Below are 18,543 nucleotides of genomic sequence, written 5' to 3' on the forward strand. Positions count from 1 at the left end.
ACCTTGGAAATCTATGTAAGTATGTTTGTGTTTGTGTGCGTGCTAAACTTGATTAACTCATTTTCATGGACCCTGAATTGACATTTGGTGCAGAATGCTAACTAGCTAACAGATTAAAGCAGTGTTTCCCTACCTTTATTAAACATAGGTACGTATTTTACATCTGAAAAAAATATTTTGACACTCTACCAAACAACAGTCATAAAAAGTGGACATGCAGCTTCATTTCACCTTCTGCCATTTAGTGGGAGTTTAATTATTCTGCTATATAGTATGTTGCTGGCTCAAATAGTTGAAAAAAAAGATACATTTAAATATGTTTTGATATCTTGCGAGACATTGTGGGAATCACTGGTTTGAAAGAATTGGTTTTTTGGAAGGACATGGTATGGCCGTTAACTTGTAGCCAATTAACCTAGTTTAGCACAAAACAGCCTTTCACCCCAGCGCCTCTAAAACAAATGAATGTCTCACGGTGAAACCTTCACAGTCGCTCAAGTCGTTTCCATTTTTTTTTTTAAACTAAAAGTCAAATTTTGTTAAATATGATGGAACACAAACAGCTGCTTTCGGATGGGGCAATTTGTTCCATTATCTTCTCTATGGTTAACAAAGTTACTTGCTTTGTTTGCACTTTGTGGGTGTTGGACATTTGAGGTCAATTATTCAATTTAGTTGTAATGTAACTCGTTAACTAGCACAGCTAAATGAACCAACTCATTTACAGCAACGGTGATAGCACCAAGAAAATATCGAGAGAGTAAAATGACCCTAGTCAATTTCGTTTTTGGCTTTACTGGACTTTATTTTAAATTAGATAAATGGGCTCATTTCTTCCCTTGCCTGTGATTATGAAGAAAGCCAACAACCATCAGAGCACACAACTGTACGCATGAAAACAACAAAAGGTGCTGCTTTGATTTAATTTCATACTTTTGTATGAACGTTTTGTATGTTCTCAACATTTCGTTTGATCGGACCCACGGCCTAAACAATGCTGTAGTTTTCTACACGTGTCAACCTCAGTGCCAACATAGTACATTGTAACTTTGGAGTTATTCAACAGGACAAACACATGGAGACAGTGCCATTTAACCACCACAACCATGTCACAAATGATGCACTGCCTTTTTGACTCTACGTTGCTTTATTTCCTGTTTCCTCTCCTCAGCCAGTAATGACCAGGAACTCGGTGCCATAATAATTCTTTTACAGTGCTAGTGTGTGAAATAATCAAATAGAATAATTTTTATAGTCTTTCACACCAGATCTTTTTTGTTTTTGTTATTTGTATTTGTACAGTGGCTTGGTGATATGTTGCCATGAGTTATTGTCATCAATAAAAAAAACAAAAAACGCTTTTGACAAAAAACTTTGACTGATGCTGTGAAAAGAGACGGCAGACAATAGTATATGTTATGTGCGGTGAGATGGAAGTTGTTTTGTGTTCATTTTTGTGCAGATATATTGACATGGGTCCTAAAAACAAAAGACCACAAATACCTTTCATTAGTAAATGTATGTATTTTTCTTGCTAAAATTCATGTACAGTCTGACAGACACAACAAATTTGTTTCACAAAGGTTTGCCCTCCCCCCCGGAAAAAAAAAAAGTCGTATTCACAGTGTGAAGTACATTAGTATACAAATATAGCACCCCATTAGTTAGTTGGTTAGTATTTCATAATATTACATGGAGTGGACAAGTTCATGACAAATTAGTAGTTTATTCTCAAGAATAATCAATTCATAATGGAACTAAAAAAATAGACAACAGAATCATAGATATGGCTGTAAGGATTCAAAAAAATGCTTTTGCTCTTGGATTGTTTGTGCCTTTCAGTGGAAGAAGAAAGTTGGGAGGATTGTCTTTATTGTTGAGGCTGCAGGTACTGCTTTGTAAATGTCTCCAACAGTCTTTCCATCTCACTAGCTTTGTGCCTGAAGGTCACACACACAACACAGTGAATTAACAAGGGGGGGGGGGGGGGGGGGGTTAATGTTATAGCTACAAAAATATAGTTTGCATTAGGAGAGTAAGGTCATATTAAGGAGATGTTTTTTAGCGGAATAAGAAATAAATGTTTTCTGGCGTGGAAAGTTTTTTTTTTTTCTCTTGTAAATAATCAACTTTATGACTTGATTAATTTTCTAATGATACATTGTTACAGACTTACCGCAACCTCTTGGAGCGCAGTTGGACGCTTTCCAGCTGATTAATGTTGGCGCTCAGTTGGCGAATTTCTGCCTCGAGTTCCTTCTGAGTCTGCTCCACCAGATGACACAGCCGAGCAAAGGTGGTCGCCATCTCCCTGGTAACACAGAGAATGCTTGTTTAGTTCTACCAGAAGCCTAAAACACAGTGTATTCAATTTTGTTCCAACTTTCCATCATTCCATTTTTTTACGCCACTAAAAGCTATCATTTAAACGAGTGTGTAGACATTTGATAACCACTGTGTGCAGTCACTTACTGCTGCACTTGGTGGCTACAGTTGGTGCTGGTGAAGCTGACGATGAGCTGCAGCTTGTCTGTGGCGTAATCCACAAACTGGCGTTTCAGGGTGCGTTCCTTGGCCTTGGTGGTCCACGTCAGGCGCTCGTACAGGTACAGCAAACCGTAGAGGGAGGCCATCATGCCGATCAGCCTCCACCCCACTGTCTTCCACACCTTAACACACAGACAACACGTTAGTATTACGAAACTAATTTGAGGTAAAATGGGGGCTCACAGTTTAGAACCTTTTTTGAAAGGACATACCACTCCTCCAACGACAATCGCGCTCATAGACGTGCGGGAGGTGAGGGATGCAGCGTTGGTCGCCATGGCGACCATCAGGTCTTCCTGGCTCATGACGGCCGTCCCGTGGTTGGGTAGCGCGACAGTGGACGGGGGTCCCGAGGAGGGCGTTGTGGCCGAGGGCAGTGCAGGTAGAGAGGCCTGATGGCCATGGAAGTGATATTCGTGAGCATGAATGTCAGATACACTGATTACCTCATTTATTTTACAGTGTGAGAAAATATCTGCAGTGATTTTAAAACAAAATTGGGTACCAATGTATAATTCTACTGAATCATCGCCGAATCTAGGCCGTACCTGCAATTTCTGGTCCACCAATTTGAGGGCTCTCTCGGCATTGACTGATCCCAGGAAACGGTGCATTAGCGCCGTCCAGCCAAAAGAAAAGCGAAACTCAATGTCCTCCTGGAAGTCGCTACACAGCGAGGCACAGTTGAGGTCGTAACTCAGGTCCAGCTTCCTGTTGGGCATCAGCATGTGGATTTGGCTCTGGTTGGCAGAGGGCAGTAAAGGGAGCATACTCTCTGGAGATGGGAGAGGACACAGATGGGGCGGGGGCACCGTCTGTTTGTTACATACTTGCAAATTTTGCAAATGCTGAGCCACAAATATGCAGGGGTTTAACTACCTGTCATAAACCTCTGAGTCGACTGGACGGAGGCGTTGACGGCATCTGAGCAGCGGAAAGCCAGGTTCTTGCCCATCCCCTCTTCCACATGAGACAGCAGATCCTGGAAAAAAAAAAGTCATTCATTTAAAACCAGAGTACTGAGAGGAAGGAAAACACAGCGCTTCTACTTACAGACTTATAGAGCTTGAGGACGTGCGGCGATGGGTGGAAGTCCGCATGGAACTCTTCCACAATCACGTGAAGACGGCAGATTTCTTCACTCATGGCGTTGGACACCTCAAAGTAGGACAAAGTCAGCACAGCACATCTTCCCATAACCAGGTGTTGAAAAAGGTCTTTAAAAGCATTTTACCTTTGACTCCACATCCTCACTGATGGCCTTGATCTTCTTATTGATGTCGTCAATCAGCAGTCTGAGCTGATTCTTCACAAAGTCCAGCCGGTCTTTTAGATATTCCCTTTCCTCCAGTGCTGCTACTCTAAATCCCCGTGCAACAGGCAGCCATTTTAGACACTCGTCTTGAAGTCAGAGGGTAAAATCGGACAACTCCTACCTCCTCCTCACATTTCTCGCAAGCCACAGCTTCAAAATCCCCGTGACGCGTGCGACTCACCTCTTCTCTGCGGCCTCGATGTTGATGGCATCCATGATGCACTGGACTTTTTCTGTGATCTGCTTGGCCCTGATAGTGTGCTGCTCAAACTTTGTTTTCACTGCTGACTGCGAGATACACTCCTGCGAGGCCATAACACACGCGTGCGTTACTGTGACATTTGTCGGGGCTGATGATGGAGGGCGAAAAGAGGATGAGATGCACGTCTGCTGCTTTTTAACTTAAAAGAAAAGAGGCAAATGAAAGCGTGTAAACGACAGCAGCAGAGTGTGCATCTCACATCCCGTGGCCCCCAACTAGTCAAAAGTCACAGTAAGGTGGCGGTGAAGCGTCAGCAAAATTATAAATGAATACAAACAAACGTACAGTAAATGAAAAGGGACATAAAAACTGTGGTCAACATAATACAGTGGGATTTTCAGTGTGTGTGTGTGTGTGTGATGCTTTTGAGGTGTTTGACTATGTAGCTTTCACATTGTATGATCCAAAATGAAATAAGCTCCTTGTTCTGTAAAAACAACTCAATAAGGGGAAACAAAATCAATTTTGAAATATTAAAAACAGAATCATATCCAAATGCAAAGTAAATGCCCTCGCCTTAGTGAATCTAGACTTCAACAATGAAGACGCATTTTGATGGAAAAAGCACAGTGGCTGTTTCTCGAAGGTCGTGGGAGCCTGTTTGAAGAGGTGCCTGATAGAAGAAGCTAACAGGGACTCGTGTTAAGATGCTGGGAAATGACAGAGGTCTTAATTCCTGAGAGCGACCACCTTCGACTTCACTACACCAGTTGGACCTTTTCACAACGGCAGCTTTCCACTTTGAGCAGAATATCAATTTTTATCTTCTGCTACGATGCTGAGGTAAAACTGAAAATCATGCATACACACCTCAAACCTCCTTTCAAAGTTCTGGAACTCTTTGAGTCTCTCGTGGAAGCCCTCAGCCAGGGCAGCACCTGGGGAATGGAATGATGCGATCGACATTCAAAATTACTGAGTGATTGTGTGGCGACCAGTCTGACTTTCACACTCAGTCAAGATGTTAATTGAACCGAAAAGCAAATCAGAAAAAAATAATGGTGGATGGGTAAGAAGAAAAATAGAGAGGCATCAATCACTCTCTCCTGGTTACCTGTCTCGGGCATGCCCTGTGCCCGCTGCATACGGGAGTTGAGCACCTCTTTGGCGGAGATGAAGAAAATGCGGTTGGGTGCCTGCTCGTGGTCCACGACCTTCAGCTCTTCCACGAGGAAGTTCACGCAACGATCGGTGTGCTGCTTTCTCACCTGGAGCATGAGAGCGGGAAGAAAAGAGCCTGGATTGGAACCCACAACCTCAGTACTGTGAGGCAGCAATCTGTGTGTCCCAACTCACATCTTCCATGTATTCCGGTTCATTTGCCGAAGCATCCCAGCGATTGTTGAGAATGAAGATGTTGGGCTTTGACAATCGTTCGTTGACTTTGTGGAAAAAGTGCTTCTCCTAGATGTTTGGATCAAATACATTACACATTTTTATTCTGAGAAGCAATTAAACTACTTTGTTTGCGCTGATTCTGAATTTGCCCTCATTCTTTCTCCAGCAAATATAGTATTCATAACAAAATCGCAGCAAGGGTGTCATTACCGTGTTCATGAGCGTGGATTCAGAGTTGGCAACCAGCACAAAGACATCAGCATCCAAGCAAAACTTGTCGATCCAACTGTCCAACTCTGATGTGACATCTGTGCCCGGGCTGGTGAATGTCACAGCAGTTAGGGCAAAGAACAAATTTATAAAACGGGAACTCATTTTGCATACATTTTAAATGGTGAAAAATTTGCATCCTGTATTATTGTATACCTGTCTACTAGCACCAGGTCATCCCGAAGGAGGGCACACTTGGTCTTTGGCCAAAATACACGAACGAGACAACCGGCATCCAAACTCTCATCCATGTGCAGGGCGTGAGCCAGCTGGTTTACTGTCTGCACATTTTGCAAACACACATTCAGGACATTTAGAACTGGGATCTTCTTTGTATGACGAAAATTAAATGCTGAAAAGAAAACTTTCAACATATTTCTGACGTGCGTATTTTGGAATGTGTAAGGAAAATAAGGTAGCTGTAGACTTTTGTAACATTTGTCCCATTTCTGTGAAGAAACATAGTTTTGACGATTTTTTTTTTTTTTATTAGGTGCATTTAAATGTTTGGGAATAAAATACCATAACTACTGACCTTGATACTTTTCTCCTCTTCTGAGCCCTCAGTTTTGAGGTAGGCCTTATCCTCATCAGTCCCCTCCACACTTAGGAAGCAGTTAGTGGTGTGACCGATACCACTTGGTAGCACGCGGTCCCTCAGCATAGCGTTGACCACTGTGCTTTTACCGTTACTTGTCCTACAAGCAAACGATTGACAACAAATGGACCTTGTTCACGCTAGTGAGCAATGCTTCAGGCATGTTTCTGTGAATCTCCAAAATAAGGAAATGCAACACAGTCCCACCAAGGAGTTAAGGATTAAAAGTTTCTCTTGAATATAAACATCAAAACAAAAAAATCTTATCCATAAAATAACAAGATTTATGGTCCCATTTGTGTTTACCTTCCAAAAAAGGCCACTTTCATGTGTCTGCGAGCCAGCACCTCCTTGATGACAGCAAGTTTATCTGCATAAGCCTGGATCTCCAACTTTTGATCCAGACTTGCTATTTTCCCCATCGCTTTATCGCTGCATGTTTCTGTTCAACAAGCAATATTGACACAAAAGTAATCTAGGGTTATCTAGAATAAGAACGTTGCAACAATGTCCTACACTATATGATAAGATCAATGACAACATATCAACAGGTTTAACGTGTAAAAATGTTATCTAATACAAAAAAAAAAAAATCTTTGGATGAATACCGCTGCCATTCTTAAAATGATTTAATCAAAGTGCACAGGAATGGAAAGTGCACAAGAAAATAAACACTGTTGAGAATACAATCACCTTAGAAAAGACAACACTGACGTAATTAATCGATAAATTTCATTACTGGTATTTTTTTTTTTATATACATTAACTTTTTTGTATGCTCAAACCCTGGCGTTCATTCCAACAGACGCAAGCAGCAATTGATAGCTGAGTGTGTGGTCAACAAATAAGTACCATACCACAAATAGACCCCTCCACTGGCCCTCAGGATAAGGTGGTAAGCATAACAATGTCATGTGGCCCACGGGGGCTTGCTTGTTTACAACAATATTTACTACTTTTCATTTGCTTGTTTTGGATTGGTGACCTACAACTGTTTTTCATACACAGAATTATAGTAAATATAACTTTACAGCTGCATTAGTATAGATTTGTAACATGCATTTTAAGACTGGAACTCCCATCATAAATTGAGGCACCATTTAAATTGACTGGTGCTGGTCCACAAGGCTATATACTCGGTACTTTGTCTTACATTCTAATGTCAGAACTGATTGACCGTTAGTTTTTGGAGGGATCTAAGTTGGCAGATGACCCATCCTACCTTCCACAAACTCGCAGGTCTCCGTCACGTAATTGAGAAGCTGTTCAAAAAGGTCACTTATGGTTTTCTTGGCCACCACAAAGTGTTTCAGTGGGGAAAACTCTCCTCTGGCAGAATCGGTGCGTCGAAGTGTTGGGGCCACGGCCATTGTGACTGGAAAATCACAGTGGTCACAAAAGGTCAACGTGAGTACACAATAACAGTAAGACTGAATAGCAACGTGAGACCTATTGTGTTACGTGTGTAATCAAACTCTTAAATTTTGGTGAATACAGTATTCCGAGCATGAATGACGCTAACCCACGTTGAGAATGCGAGCGACTTGTTACTTTATTTAGATCGGTTACCAAGGGGAGACCCAGTAGATGTAAACAAGATCAGCTCATGCAAACTTCATCAATTAAAATCGGATGATTAAACCACAATATTTTGGCGTCTTAAGCATCAATTAATTGAATGAACGGATTGAAAAGGTTTAGATAATCGGACACCTTCGTACCTGGACTAGCTAGCCAATTAGTTGTTAGCTCGCTGCTGCAAACAACGAGCAGTCATCAAAACATTAATGTAGCGAACTTTGCGTTAATGATCTTATTACCACAGTCCTAAAACAGCCACGGCCGTCTTCTCAAAATAAACACACAAATTGCTCCTCTATGACAGTGTTAATCCCTGCGTGCATTAGATCACACTTCGTGCCAATCGTTAACCTTCAATTCTCTTCACTCGTAGTAATTTATTTCTGCCGGAAATAGAAGAAGAAAAGTTCAAAATAAAAGTAGTTGATCATGAGGCGCTTGCTTTCACTACAAAAAAAGTAAAAAATTATTTACAAATATTACAAAACGTAAAATTAATTTACTACGCAGTACCTTATGAAATATGTTCTTACTGCCACTAAATTTTTATACTTTGGATTATGTCACACACAGACTTATTGTGAAACTTCTAACAAAGATTTTCCGATTTTAGTCGTGCTAAATCAACTTGACACAACAGTCAGCGCCACATAGTAAAATGACACGGTGGCAATAGCCAATCACAGCAAAGAATTTCATCCGACCCCCTCTATGTCCTTTAAGGGGGAGGAGCCAGAAGTTATGACAACAGTTTAATAATGAAATGGCTCGCCTGAATGATACCATGAATCATACACATCACATTACTATTTTTTTTTCAGTTTAATAATTGCACTTAACTGTATTAGTGGGTAGTTACAAATAAATAAGCTTCTATATTAAAAACTACGATCAAAAGTCAGTCTCCAAAACTTGTAGGTTGCTATGCCATACATTAGCGTTACTGGGTCGCCACAAATACACGCACCTTTCTAACAAGCTGTGCATTAATAAGATGCATGTATTTTGTTTATTTATGCACACAATAGTAATACTCAAATGCACATATATACTGTAAAATATATACTACAAAGGCGCTGAAGCAAAAAAAATACACGTTTCCCATGTGCTTTTGCAGAATTCCCGTTCAAAGATGGCACAAAACTCCTGAACAGAAAACCCACATTAAGTGCAAGAAAATATTTTATGCATGTTTTCAACTCCCTCGAAGTTTTCAATAAATAACATTTTTCTCCTGCATGTCATTCAAAATCCATTTTGCTTTTATTGGGTGCTCGAGAGGGCACTAGGAGAGGAAACGCCTCTTTGTACTCGCGTTTGTGTTTTCTATGTCTTTGTGAGTGTGCGTGTCCTATAGTGCAGTCATCTGTCAGAGACACTGAACACACGCGTCCAGCTTCTGTTTTGGCTTTGGGACTTCAATTAACTTCAAACTTGTTATCACAAGAACTTGGAATTAATCCCTTTTTGTTTTCTCTTTCTGCTTGGTTTTATTTTATGGTCATTTTTGGACTTATTATGGAGAATTAAAATGGTGAGAAAGAAAAAACTGCTTGTGTTTGAGTAAGTATTCCTCCTGTTATGTTCTTCGACTGTATGCCACTGTGACAGCAGGGTGTCCCAAATTTTCTAGCTCAAAAGACTAATCAGAAAAATGTTCCTCTGCACGTGAATTAATAATAAGGAATACTACAAATAATGTTTCTTACAACAAACACGATTCACAAAACTTATTGGCAAGAAACTCTGTGGCTAATAGATCTCAGTCCGAACAGGCTCATTTTGGGCCAATATTTGGGAAACTCCACTGTTGAGATTTACATTAAATATTTTCTTTTTATTGTCATTTGTGATGGGAGATATGCCACGAATGCCATTCATCAAAATGACGTGTCTTTCTCCCGTCATCAAGGTCTCATCATCACATATTCATTAGCAATGAAACTGCTCCCCTGTAAAGGTGTCACCATCATCCACCCTGAAGTTAACAATTTTTCTTCTTTTGCATATGGAAGTGTTTTTCTTGAAACATAAAATGGACTCAAAGTATTTTTCTGTCAGCTTCCGCATTGTGTCAGTGCTATTGTAGGAGCAGCGAGTTGTGTGTCTGTTTGTTTGTGTGTGTGAGAGCTGAGTGGTATTGTGTGGTGTGTAGGCTATGTACGAGTGACCTTTACATGGTGTGCAACCCCATCTAGCATTCTCTGCCCACTATTTCTCAGAAGCCTATTATACTTGGGCCACCACTAGATATGTTCCTTAATTACATTTCGGTGAAGATCTTGATAATGCTTTGAAAACGTGTTTGTTTTTACCAATCATGACCACAAGAATTCGATACATATAGTACATTTCAACAGGGGTGTGTAGACTTTTTATATTCACTGTATGTCATGAAATACTCACTGTGAAATTGCTGAAACAACTATCAACATAATATTTTCTTACCGGGACTTGAATATACTTTTAGAGCATCAGATGACAGTCGACTCACGTTGTGTTAATTTTTTTCAGAACTTGTGGAAGCATGTTGTGGGATGGATAGACAACAACAAAGCTCTAGTGTAAGTTCACGCGAAATCACGTCTTTGAACGTGATTTGAAAGATCTTCAGCAACTATTTACAGGTGCATTGTAATAAATTAGAATTCATCACCATGGAAAAATACTTTTCAGAAAGCCAATAACAACGTATTTAATTTCTATATTTTGTACAAATCTTTTTTATTGTTTCTAACTTAGTGTTGTCTTTATAGCTATGTCCGCAAAATTAAAACATGGAAACTACTCCATATTTAGTGATTCCATTGTATTATATATATATTTTTTAAACAGAAATGACATTTTCGTCAATATTCATATTTACTGAGATGTATTTGTATTTGAACAGCCCTATCAATGGCATCAAGAGTTTTTAAAGCCCTGTGTTCCAAGTACAAATACACAACTGTCTTCATTTTGTGTGTAGATGGCCTCTAATGACCCTGCTGAGCCCTCTGGCGACCCCCAACCAGGGGACCTCATTGAGATCTTCAGACCAGCCTATCAGCATTGGGCACTCTACCTGGGAGATGGTTATATCATCAACTTGACTCCTGTTGGTCAGTGCTAATCTGTGACCACACACACTAAGCAGACACAAAATTAGAACCACTGGCACAGTTTAATTAGATCGAGAAAAAGAACTGCATGAGGAATTCATATCAAAAGTATGATCTGAACCATCATTTTGTCTCTCTCATCATCACTGCATTGGCGCTTCTCTCCAGATGAAAGCCAGGCGGCCGCCATGTCCAGCGTGAAGTCCGTCTTCAGCCGCAAGGCAGTGGTCCGCATGCAGCTGCTGAAGGAGGTGGTAGGAAGTGACTCGTATCGTGTCAACAATAAGTACGACCACAACCACACGCCCCTACCAGTCTGTGAGATCATCCAGCGAGCACAAGTCCTGATTGGTCAGGAAGTGTCCTACGACCTATTGGGGAGCAACTGCGAGCACTTTGTCACCTTGCTGCGCTATGGAGAGGGAGTCTCTGAACAGGTGACTTACTATACTCAAGCCACCCATCTCCTGTCATGCTTGTCCTCAGCATTTTTTCGTATAAGGATGTGGGCGTTGCACTTGAAAATGGTGTCATATTATTAATCTTGGATGTAAGTAATTATGAGGAATGTCCTGAGAATTTTGTCCAGCGTGCAGATGAGGCAAAAATCTCCTACTATATATAAAAAATCAGATCATTTGATATGCTGTATGTCGACACCAGTGGTAGCATCTCTGTTGACACGTGAGAAATGAGGGTCAGGTCATCTCCACACCAAGATGCAGACGTTGCGCAATACCATTTAACACACTAGAGGTGACCCGCTGCTTGACACCACTGTTTCTAATGCAGACAGTTTGTAAAAAGAAAAGCTGGCTTTTGTGGCAACAGGTTTCTCTTAGCCTCCCTCTGCCTTCTTTTTTGTGTTGGCAGGCTACAAGAGCTATTGGGGCCATCAGTTTGGTCACGGCAGCAGCAAGTGCCTTCTCTGTCCTGGGACTGATTAACACTCGATCCAGAAACAGGCCCTTCTGACAGCTCCTGTGCAGCTGCTGCGGTTTAAGACATTTCCTACGGAAAGTCAGCAGCCATTATAGGTTGCTGGTGAAAAGAATCATGAATAAAAAGAAACATATTACAGGGCTGCGTGTGAGTTCTTTTAATTTTTCTCTTTAATGCATTTTAAATGAATTATTTTTCAACCTTGTAGTACTAATATTTATTCATTTTTAGTTATTTAAGTTAAATATACTTCTACTAGCGTCTTTTTGACCCACATATCAGTACGTACAAAATATGGACAATATTTTATATTAATGTATTTTAAGTGTTGATGCAGCAAGCAGGTAAAGCCAGCAAGTGGCGCTGTAATGCGTCAGCGCGGCTCTTCAGCAGCAGACGAAGAAGACGGAACGCGTGACGTACAATTTGTGCGCACCAAATCTCACACGTGTTGTTTTCATTATATGGTCGTGACTTTTTTTCCTCCTTGGAAGTGATATCTGTGCTAAATTAAACCCGCTAAAACCACAACTATGGGGAAGAAACTCAAAGTTGGAAAGACCAGAAAAGATAAATTCTACCACTTAGCCAAAGAAACAGGTAGCGAAACGAGCTTGTAAAATAATCAATTTTTATTTGAGCAATAGCACTTCTGCCATGCTAGCTAGCGACAAAGACAGCCAAATGGTACCTAATTCTTATCTGTCTTGTCCTTTTCAGGTTATCGATCTCGTTCGTCGTTCAAACTCATCCAACTTAACCGTAAATACCAGTTTCTACAGAAAGCTAGAGCTGTGGTGGACCTATGCGCTGCTCCTGGAGGATGGTTAGTCACCTCACCTGATGTGATTTCAATTCATCTTTGTGGATTGTAGATTTAAGACTATAACAGTTGCAAGATCAAATTTAAATAATGAATAATAAATCCTTAAGTCGACAATGTGTATGAGAAAAATGTAAAAACAAAACGAGAAATGTCATGATAATATAGACTGGTTTTGCTGACGTGACGTGTCTTTACAGGTTGCAAGTGGCGTCCAAATTTATGCCTGTTTCTAGCCTTGTTATTGGTGAGTGCACTTCTATCCTGACCCATTAAATTTGAATTATTTTTTTTTCAAGTATACATATGCTCTTTGCAGGTGTTGACCTGGTGCCTATCAAGCCCATCCCCAATGTAGTGACCCTTCAAGAAGACATCACTACTGAGAAATGCAGACAGGTAAGTCTTGCCTGGTAGGTGAAATGTCGAACGCTGGACGATGTCATCATCATCAACTTGTTCTACCTTCATTTGGATAATTTTATTACCTCCATGCAGGCCCTCAAAAAGGAACTACATACCTGGAAGGTTGACGTTGTGCTAAACGATGGCGCTCCAAATGTAGGAGCCAACTGGCAGCACGATGCATTCTCCCAGGGTATGTGACACTTGTCTAAATCAGCAATGTTAGGCAAATTACTTCATGAGAGTAATTAGTTATTGTGTCAGCCAACCTCTCTAATGCCATTTGTGTTCTTTTACTACTAGCCACCTTGACTCTCATGGCCTTGAAACTGGCCTCTGAGTTCTTGACAAAAGGGGGCACTTTTGTCACAAAGGTATTCCGCTCTAAAGACTACCAGCCTCTACTCTGGATCTTCCAGCAGTTCTTCAAGAAGGTTCAAGCCACCAAGCCCCAAGCATCTAGGAATGAGTCAGCTGAGATATTTGTTATTTGCCAGGGTCAGTAGCAGATTTGCACCGCAATAATAGCTGCATTTGTAATGGTAAACTAATCATTCTATGCATTTATACGCAGGTTTTCTAGCTCCAGACAAAATTGACCCCAAGTTCTTTGACCCCAAATATGCATTCAAAGAGGTGGAGGTGCAGGCCAAAACTGTGAAAGAACTTGTTGTGGAAAAGAAGCCAAAGGTACGGTGTGTGTGGGGTGAATCGGGACCAAAAAGACTGGACCCAAAGTGGAAAATAATGTGTCCTAGCATTTCTGTGTTTACAAGACCTAAAATAAAATAAAAATTGTGAGCATAAATGTGTATCTGATCGCTGTATGGGGGCGGTTCTATCCAAATTATGTTGTGTATTTAAAACAACCACATAGCTATAAGAACATTTCATACACAATGCAAAACTCCATGGCTCTAATGCCGGTAGAAGTCTTCTGCTGACCCAGATGGTCTTCTTGTGTCTCAGGCAGAGGGATACAGTGATGGCGACCTGACACTTTTCCACAGTTACACTGTGATGGCTTTTGTCAAAGCCGAAAACCCTGTGGACTTTTTGGCCAAAGCCAGTGAGGTAAGGAGTCGAGCTACACAGTTTTAGCTGTGCACTTTGAGCTTCTGCAAAACAGTGTTAAGCATTATTTTTAAAATGATCATATTTCACTCTGTTCTTTATTGTAGATTACTTTTGACAACCCAATCTTGGAGGCGCACAGCTCCACCACAGATGAGATAAAGGAGTGCTGTCGTGACATAAAAGTTTTGGGCCGCAAAGAACTTCGGTAAAAACGTTCCCGTCCCCGAGTGCCATTCTTTACAAGCTCCAAGGTACTGACATTTTCCATTGTTCAAACCCAGCACGTTGCTGAATTGGAGGACCAAGCTGAGGAGATACCTGGCCAAGCAATTGAAGGATGAGGCCAAGAAGCTTGACCAGGACATCAAGTATAAACTCCCACGATGGTGCACTGTTTCTGCCCAAGCGTGTTGAATGCCAATCCTCTTTCTTTCCTCTTTAGGCTAAGCTCTGACGAAGAGGGAGACGATTCGGATGGCGAGCCAAAGAGGAAGAAAGAGAAAGAGGAGGAGGGTGATGAAGAAGAGGAAATTGAGAATAAACTGGCTGAGCTGAAAGCAGAGGAGGTGGCTGATCTCAAGAGGTACGACTCTTGGTTAAATGCTCTCATCCTAATATAGAAATAAAGTCTTACACATTGACATTTATCTGTTTTCTTGTTGAATCAAATTAATTTCAGAAGTGCGTATCAAACCCCGGTAGCTTTTCCCCTTACTTACTACCTGCTGAACCCCTGCTGAATAAGCCTTGATGCAAAAAGCAAATCTCCCAGACTAGCTTAAAATACAATTGTACCACAAACTGCCTCAACTAGCGAATTTCCACAGATAACCGGAGGAATACTTTGACAGAAGATTTCTCTCCACTGATGGAAATATTTAATTCTATTTGATGATAATATTTGAGTATTTGTGCTGTCAGGAAGAAGAGGAAGTTGCTGAAAGAGCGCAGAAAGCAGAGGGAGAGGGTGGAGCTCAAGATGGATCTGCCAGGTGTCTCCATTGCTGACAATGAGGACGTCAGCATGTTCTCCCTCGCCACCATCAAGAAGAAACAAGTGAGCGCGCTAACATGCACAGACATGGATGGACACACATTTTTTTTCTGTGCTTTCTGTTGTCCTGACTTAGCATCTGTGCTTGCTTAGTATTTACGTATGCGGCTAAATTAAGTCTGAACCATCTGCTTGCCCTTTGGTGGTTAGCTGATCACTGGTTGAGAAAGTTCTTCTTTCCTCCCACCTATCAGGCGCTGGCTGATATATCCAGGGGGGACATGCAAGCAGCAGACTCGCTAGCAGAGGGGGAGGACGACTTCTTCCTCTCCGATGAAGATGAGGACCAAGCAGATAACATGTCCCTGGCCTCTGATTTGGATGACGATGACATGGAGGAAGTGGAACTTAGACAGAAGGAGCTGGAGAAAGAAAAAAAGAAGTGAGTGAGCGATATGAGCAAAGTGGAGCTTGTCTGCAATGAATTGTCCAATTTCATTCTGCCTGTTTTGAATCGTGATGTTTATAGAAATGATGAAAATCCGATGTAGGCTAATGTACAGTTTGCCTGTCTTCAGAGTGACATTCGCCGAGGAAGAGGAGGTGGATGACGACAAAGAAGAGGGTGGCTTACTGGTGGAACTTGAAGAAAAAGATGAGAAGAGAGAGCGTGAAACCAATTTGTGGTTCAGCAAGGTGTCTCCATGCGTTTACCTCACAAGGCAATCCATCAAATGACTCTTTCTTTTCCACCTGTAGATGACCCATGTGATTTGTGTGGTTTTGTAGGATATTTTTTCTGAGATTGAGATGGAAGGAGATGCAGAGAGTGAGATCAGACAGGCACAGTGGCTCCAAAACCAGCAACCAGGTAACATTGAGAAAGAATGATAAATAAGCTGTTTGTATTTGGCTCGTGCTTGTATTTTGGATAAAGAACTTTAAATTGTAACTACCATTTTTTTAATCTTTTTAAAATAAGTGAATAAGGAAAACCATTAACCAGCAGTATTCTTTTTTTCAAGTGCAATACACATTTGAAAAATGAAACAAAATTCCTTAATATTACACTTATTTATTTAATGAACATTAATTTAATGAAACGGATGTTAAAAAAAATGTGTCCTCCTAAAATCTGACAGCAATTTGAAATTATTTATGCACCTGATTATAATTGACATTATGTTCATGAACTTGTAACATTGAAAAAAGGCATATTGTAACATTTTGGAAATCGTGAAATGTTTTGAAAATGAAAGTGTTAAATTTGACCTTGGAAAAATAGCATTGATCTAATTTTGACAATAATCTGTTATTGCATTATTTATTTATTTTTTCTTTGAAAGGAAAAGGCATAAAGAGGAAAGCAGAAGAAGTAGAGGAAAAGGAGGAGGAGGCTGCTCCAATAGTCGAGGAAGAGGTGGAACCGTCAAAGGAAGCTGTGGAAGACAGTGACAGTGACTCAGATGACAGTGATGATGAAGAGTAATTAAATTGATTTCAATTCTATCATACTAAAGTGGTGCTAGTTTTGCAGCGGGATGGCACATTTTACATAAATAAGCAATAACATTACATTTATAATCAATTAATAATAACAAGTTGACTGCTTCTTCTAGACACATTAAAAAGTTGAAGCAGGCAAAGGGCGCCACTGGGAAAGGTCTGGGTGACGACGATGATGACGACTTCCAGGTCGTTCGAGTGGAAAGCACCAGTGAGTAAAATTTGCCTTTAGGAAATGTGTGAAAAATCTGATTTTGATTAATCGCTATTCACTTTACATGTGTCATTGTGCTCTGCCCACTAAGGTAAGAAAGCACGCATTTTGGATGCTGAAGGCCTTGCCCTTGGTTGCCAGATTGCCACATCCCGGAAGAAAACCAAAGACCTGGTGGACAACTCCTTCCACAGGTGCGTGGGTACGCCAAATACAAATAACCAGTAAGAGCGCCAGCTCTTCATGATATATGTATACAGTCAGTGCAGTATGACAAAACAAGGCTAAAATTGTAAATATGTAACAATATTTGTGTGAGGTTCTTGTATTGTTACATAAAATTGAAGATGAAAGGAGAGGAAAACAGCACAAGTTGATGCTTTTGCAGATTTGCTTCCTCTGATCAGCCTTGGGAAGTACCTGAGTGGTTCCTGAAAGACGAGGTCAAACACCGGAAGAAGCCAGTGCCGGTCACCACGGAGATGGTGGAGGAGTATAAACAGAAGTGGAAGGAGATCAACGCCCGGCCAATAAAGAAAGTTGCTGAGGCCAAGGCCAGGAAGAAGAGGAGGGTAAGATCAAGTGAATTGGGTCTTTGGCATCACTACACATTTTTGTTGTAGTTTGTAAAAAAGAACATTTGTTGTTTTCTCATCAGATGCTGAAGAAGATGGAGCAGGCTAAGAAGAAAGCAGAGGCTGTTGTGAACACAGTGGACATTTCTGAGAGGGAGAAGATGGCTCAGCTTAAGAGGTTTGGTTTTTTATGGGATAAATGCAACAATGCCCATTTGGCTAATTGTCTTCTTGTTGCTATTATTTCTATCAGTATCTACAAGAAAGCCGGCGTGGGAAAAGAGAAGCGAGAAGTGACATATGTCGTGGCCAAAAAGGGAGCTGGGAGGAAAGTGAAGCGGCCTGCTGGCGTCAAAGGCGTCTTCAGAGTTGTGGACAGTCGCATGAAGAAAGATATGCGTGGGATGCAAAGGAAAGAACAGAAAACAAAGGGCGGCAAAGGAAAAGGAAAACAGGCAAAAGGTAGCCAAAAAGGGGGGAAGACTAAGAAAGGGCGAAAAGACAGATAAATGAGAAATAGGTCCATGAACATTTTGTTTTCTGTCTGATTGAAAGAGCTGTAATCAAATATTGCTTTGGAGGCCTGGTGGGAGTAGTAAAATGTGTTTGCTTTTCTAAGAACAGTGGTTTGTCTGAACTCTCAATTGCAGAAAGTTGAGGTCTGTCATTAAGAAATGTAGCCATTCATTTTTGTAAATAAGATAGACATATTTGCAATAAATTGGTTTTGACGTGATTGTGGAATACTAACCTTTGTGTAACATTTTAGCAGCGTTTGACACCACATATTAGGTGAAACTGACAGTTTTTAGTTTACAAAAATTTAGATATATAAATTGAAGTTCTTAAAAATATCAAATAACTAGTGTTAACATCACGCGATCATGACAGCTGAACCAACATAACAGCTGTGATTTACGACTACTCCAGCGCGTGACTGTCAAAAGATGGCGGTCGCCTGACGTATGATTCGGCTACTAATGCGCTCACTTCCC

At 40.9% G+C, this 18,543-nt stretch overlaps 3 protein-coding genes across 7 annotated transcripts; 2 read left to right on the forward strand and 1 right to left on the reverse strand.

Moving 5' to 3' along the window:
- Positions 1-1,504: 1,504 nt before the first annotated feature.
- On the reverse strand, positions 1,505-8,293 carry mfn1b (mitofusin 1b). 2 transcript variants are annotated; one of them, XM_061296924.1, is made up of 18 exons: positions 8,151-8,293; positions 7,553-7,705; positions 6,637-6,772; positions 6,268-6,430; positions 5,889-6,013; positions 5,673-5,781; positions 5,421-5,528; positions 5,179-5,332; positions 4,935-5,002; positions 4,044-4,165; positions 3,782-3,908; positions 3,601-3,705; positions 3,427-3,529; positions 3,096-3,322; positions 2,760-2,939; positions 2,473-2,669; positions 2,177-2,311; positions 1,505-1,940 (listed from the first exon to the last, which is right to left on the reverse strand). In XM_061296924.1, the coding sequence occupies exons 2-18, from the start codon at positions 7,698-7,700 to the stop codon at positions 1,871-1,873; spliced, it is 2,277 nt and encodes a 758-aa protein (XP_061152908.1). In that variant the 5' UTR covers positions 7,701-7,705; positions 8,151-8,293; the 3' UTR covers positions 1,505-1,870. The 2 variants fall into 2 exon arrangements, with proteins under 2 accessions (XP_061152908.1, XP_061152907.1); XM_061296923.1 differs by having other exon boundaries at positions 8,052-8,286.
- On the forward strand, positions 7,143-12,094 carry plaat1 (phospholipase A and acyltransferase 1). Of its 4 annotated transcripts, XM_061296982.1 has the most exons (6): positions 7,176-7,225; positions 7,667-7,737; positions 10,426-10,475; positions 10,880-11,012; positions 11,181-11,449; positions 11,886-12,094. In XM_061296982.1, exons 3-6 carry the CDS (start codon positions 10,449-10,451, stop codon positions 11,985-11,987), a joined length of 531 nt encoding a protein of 176 aa, XP_061152966.1. In that variant the 5' UTR covers positions 7,176-7,225; positions 7,667-7,737; positions 10,426-10,448; the 3' UTR covers positions 11,988-12,094. The 4 variants fall into 4 exon arrangements, with proteins under 4 accessions (XP_061152967.1, XP_061152966.1, XP_061152968.1 ...); XM_061296983.1 differs by lacking the exon at positions 7,667-7,737 and having other exon boundaries at positions 7,143-7,225; XM_061296984.1 differs by lacking the exon at positions 7,176-7,225 and having other exon boundaries at positions 7,664-7,754.
- A 280-nt stretch (positions 12,095-12,374) lies between these two features.
- On the forward strand, positions 12,375-18,284 carry ftsj3 (FtsJ RNA 2'-O-methyltransferase 3). The gene is made up of 21 exons (XM_061296918.1): positions 12,375-12,554; positions 12,675-12,780; positions 12,978-13,024; positions 13,097-13,176; positions 13,276-13,375; positions 13,486-13,680; positions 13,757-13,872; positions 14,152-14,256; positions 14,364-14,464; positions 14,541-14,627; positions 14,702-14,842; positions 15,181-15,316; positions 15,508-15,695; positions 15,832-15,949; positions 16,043-16,124; positions 16,600-16,738; positions 16,873-16,970; positions 17,065-17,167; positions 17,362-17,545; positions 17,632-17,726; positions 17,802-18,284. Exons 1-21 carry the CDS (start codon positions 12,488-12,490, stop codon positions 18,055-18,057), a joined length of 2,544 nt encoding a protein of 847 aa, XP_061152902.1. The 5' UTR covers positions 12,375-12,487; the 3' UTR covers positions 18,058-18,284.
- The last annotated feature ends 259 nt before the right edge of the window (positions 18,285-18,543 follow it).

Source organism: Syngnathus typhle, linkage group LG14, assembly GCF_033458585.1.
Source record: "Syngnathus typhle isolate RoL2023-S1 ecotype Sweden linkage group LG14, RoL_Styp_1.0, whole genome shotgun sequence".
Taxonomy (NCBI): domain Eukaryota; kingdom Metazoa; phylum Chordata; class Actinopteri; order Syngnathiformes; family Syngnathidae; genus Syngnathus; species Syngnathus typhle.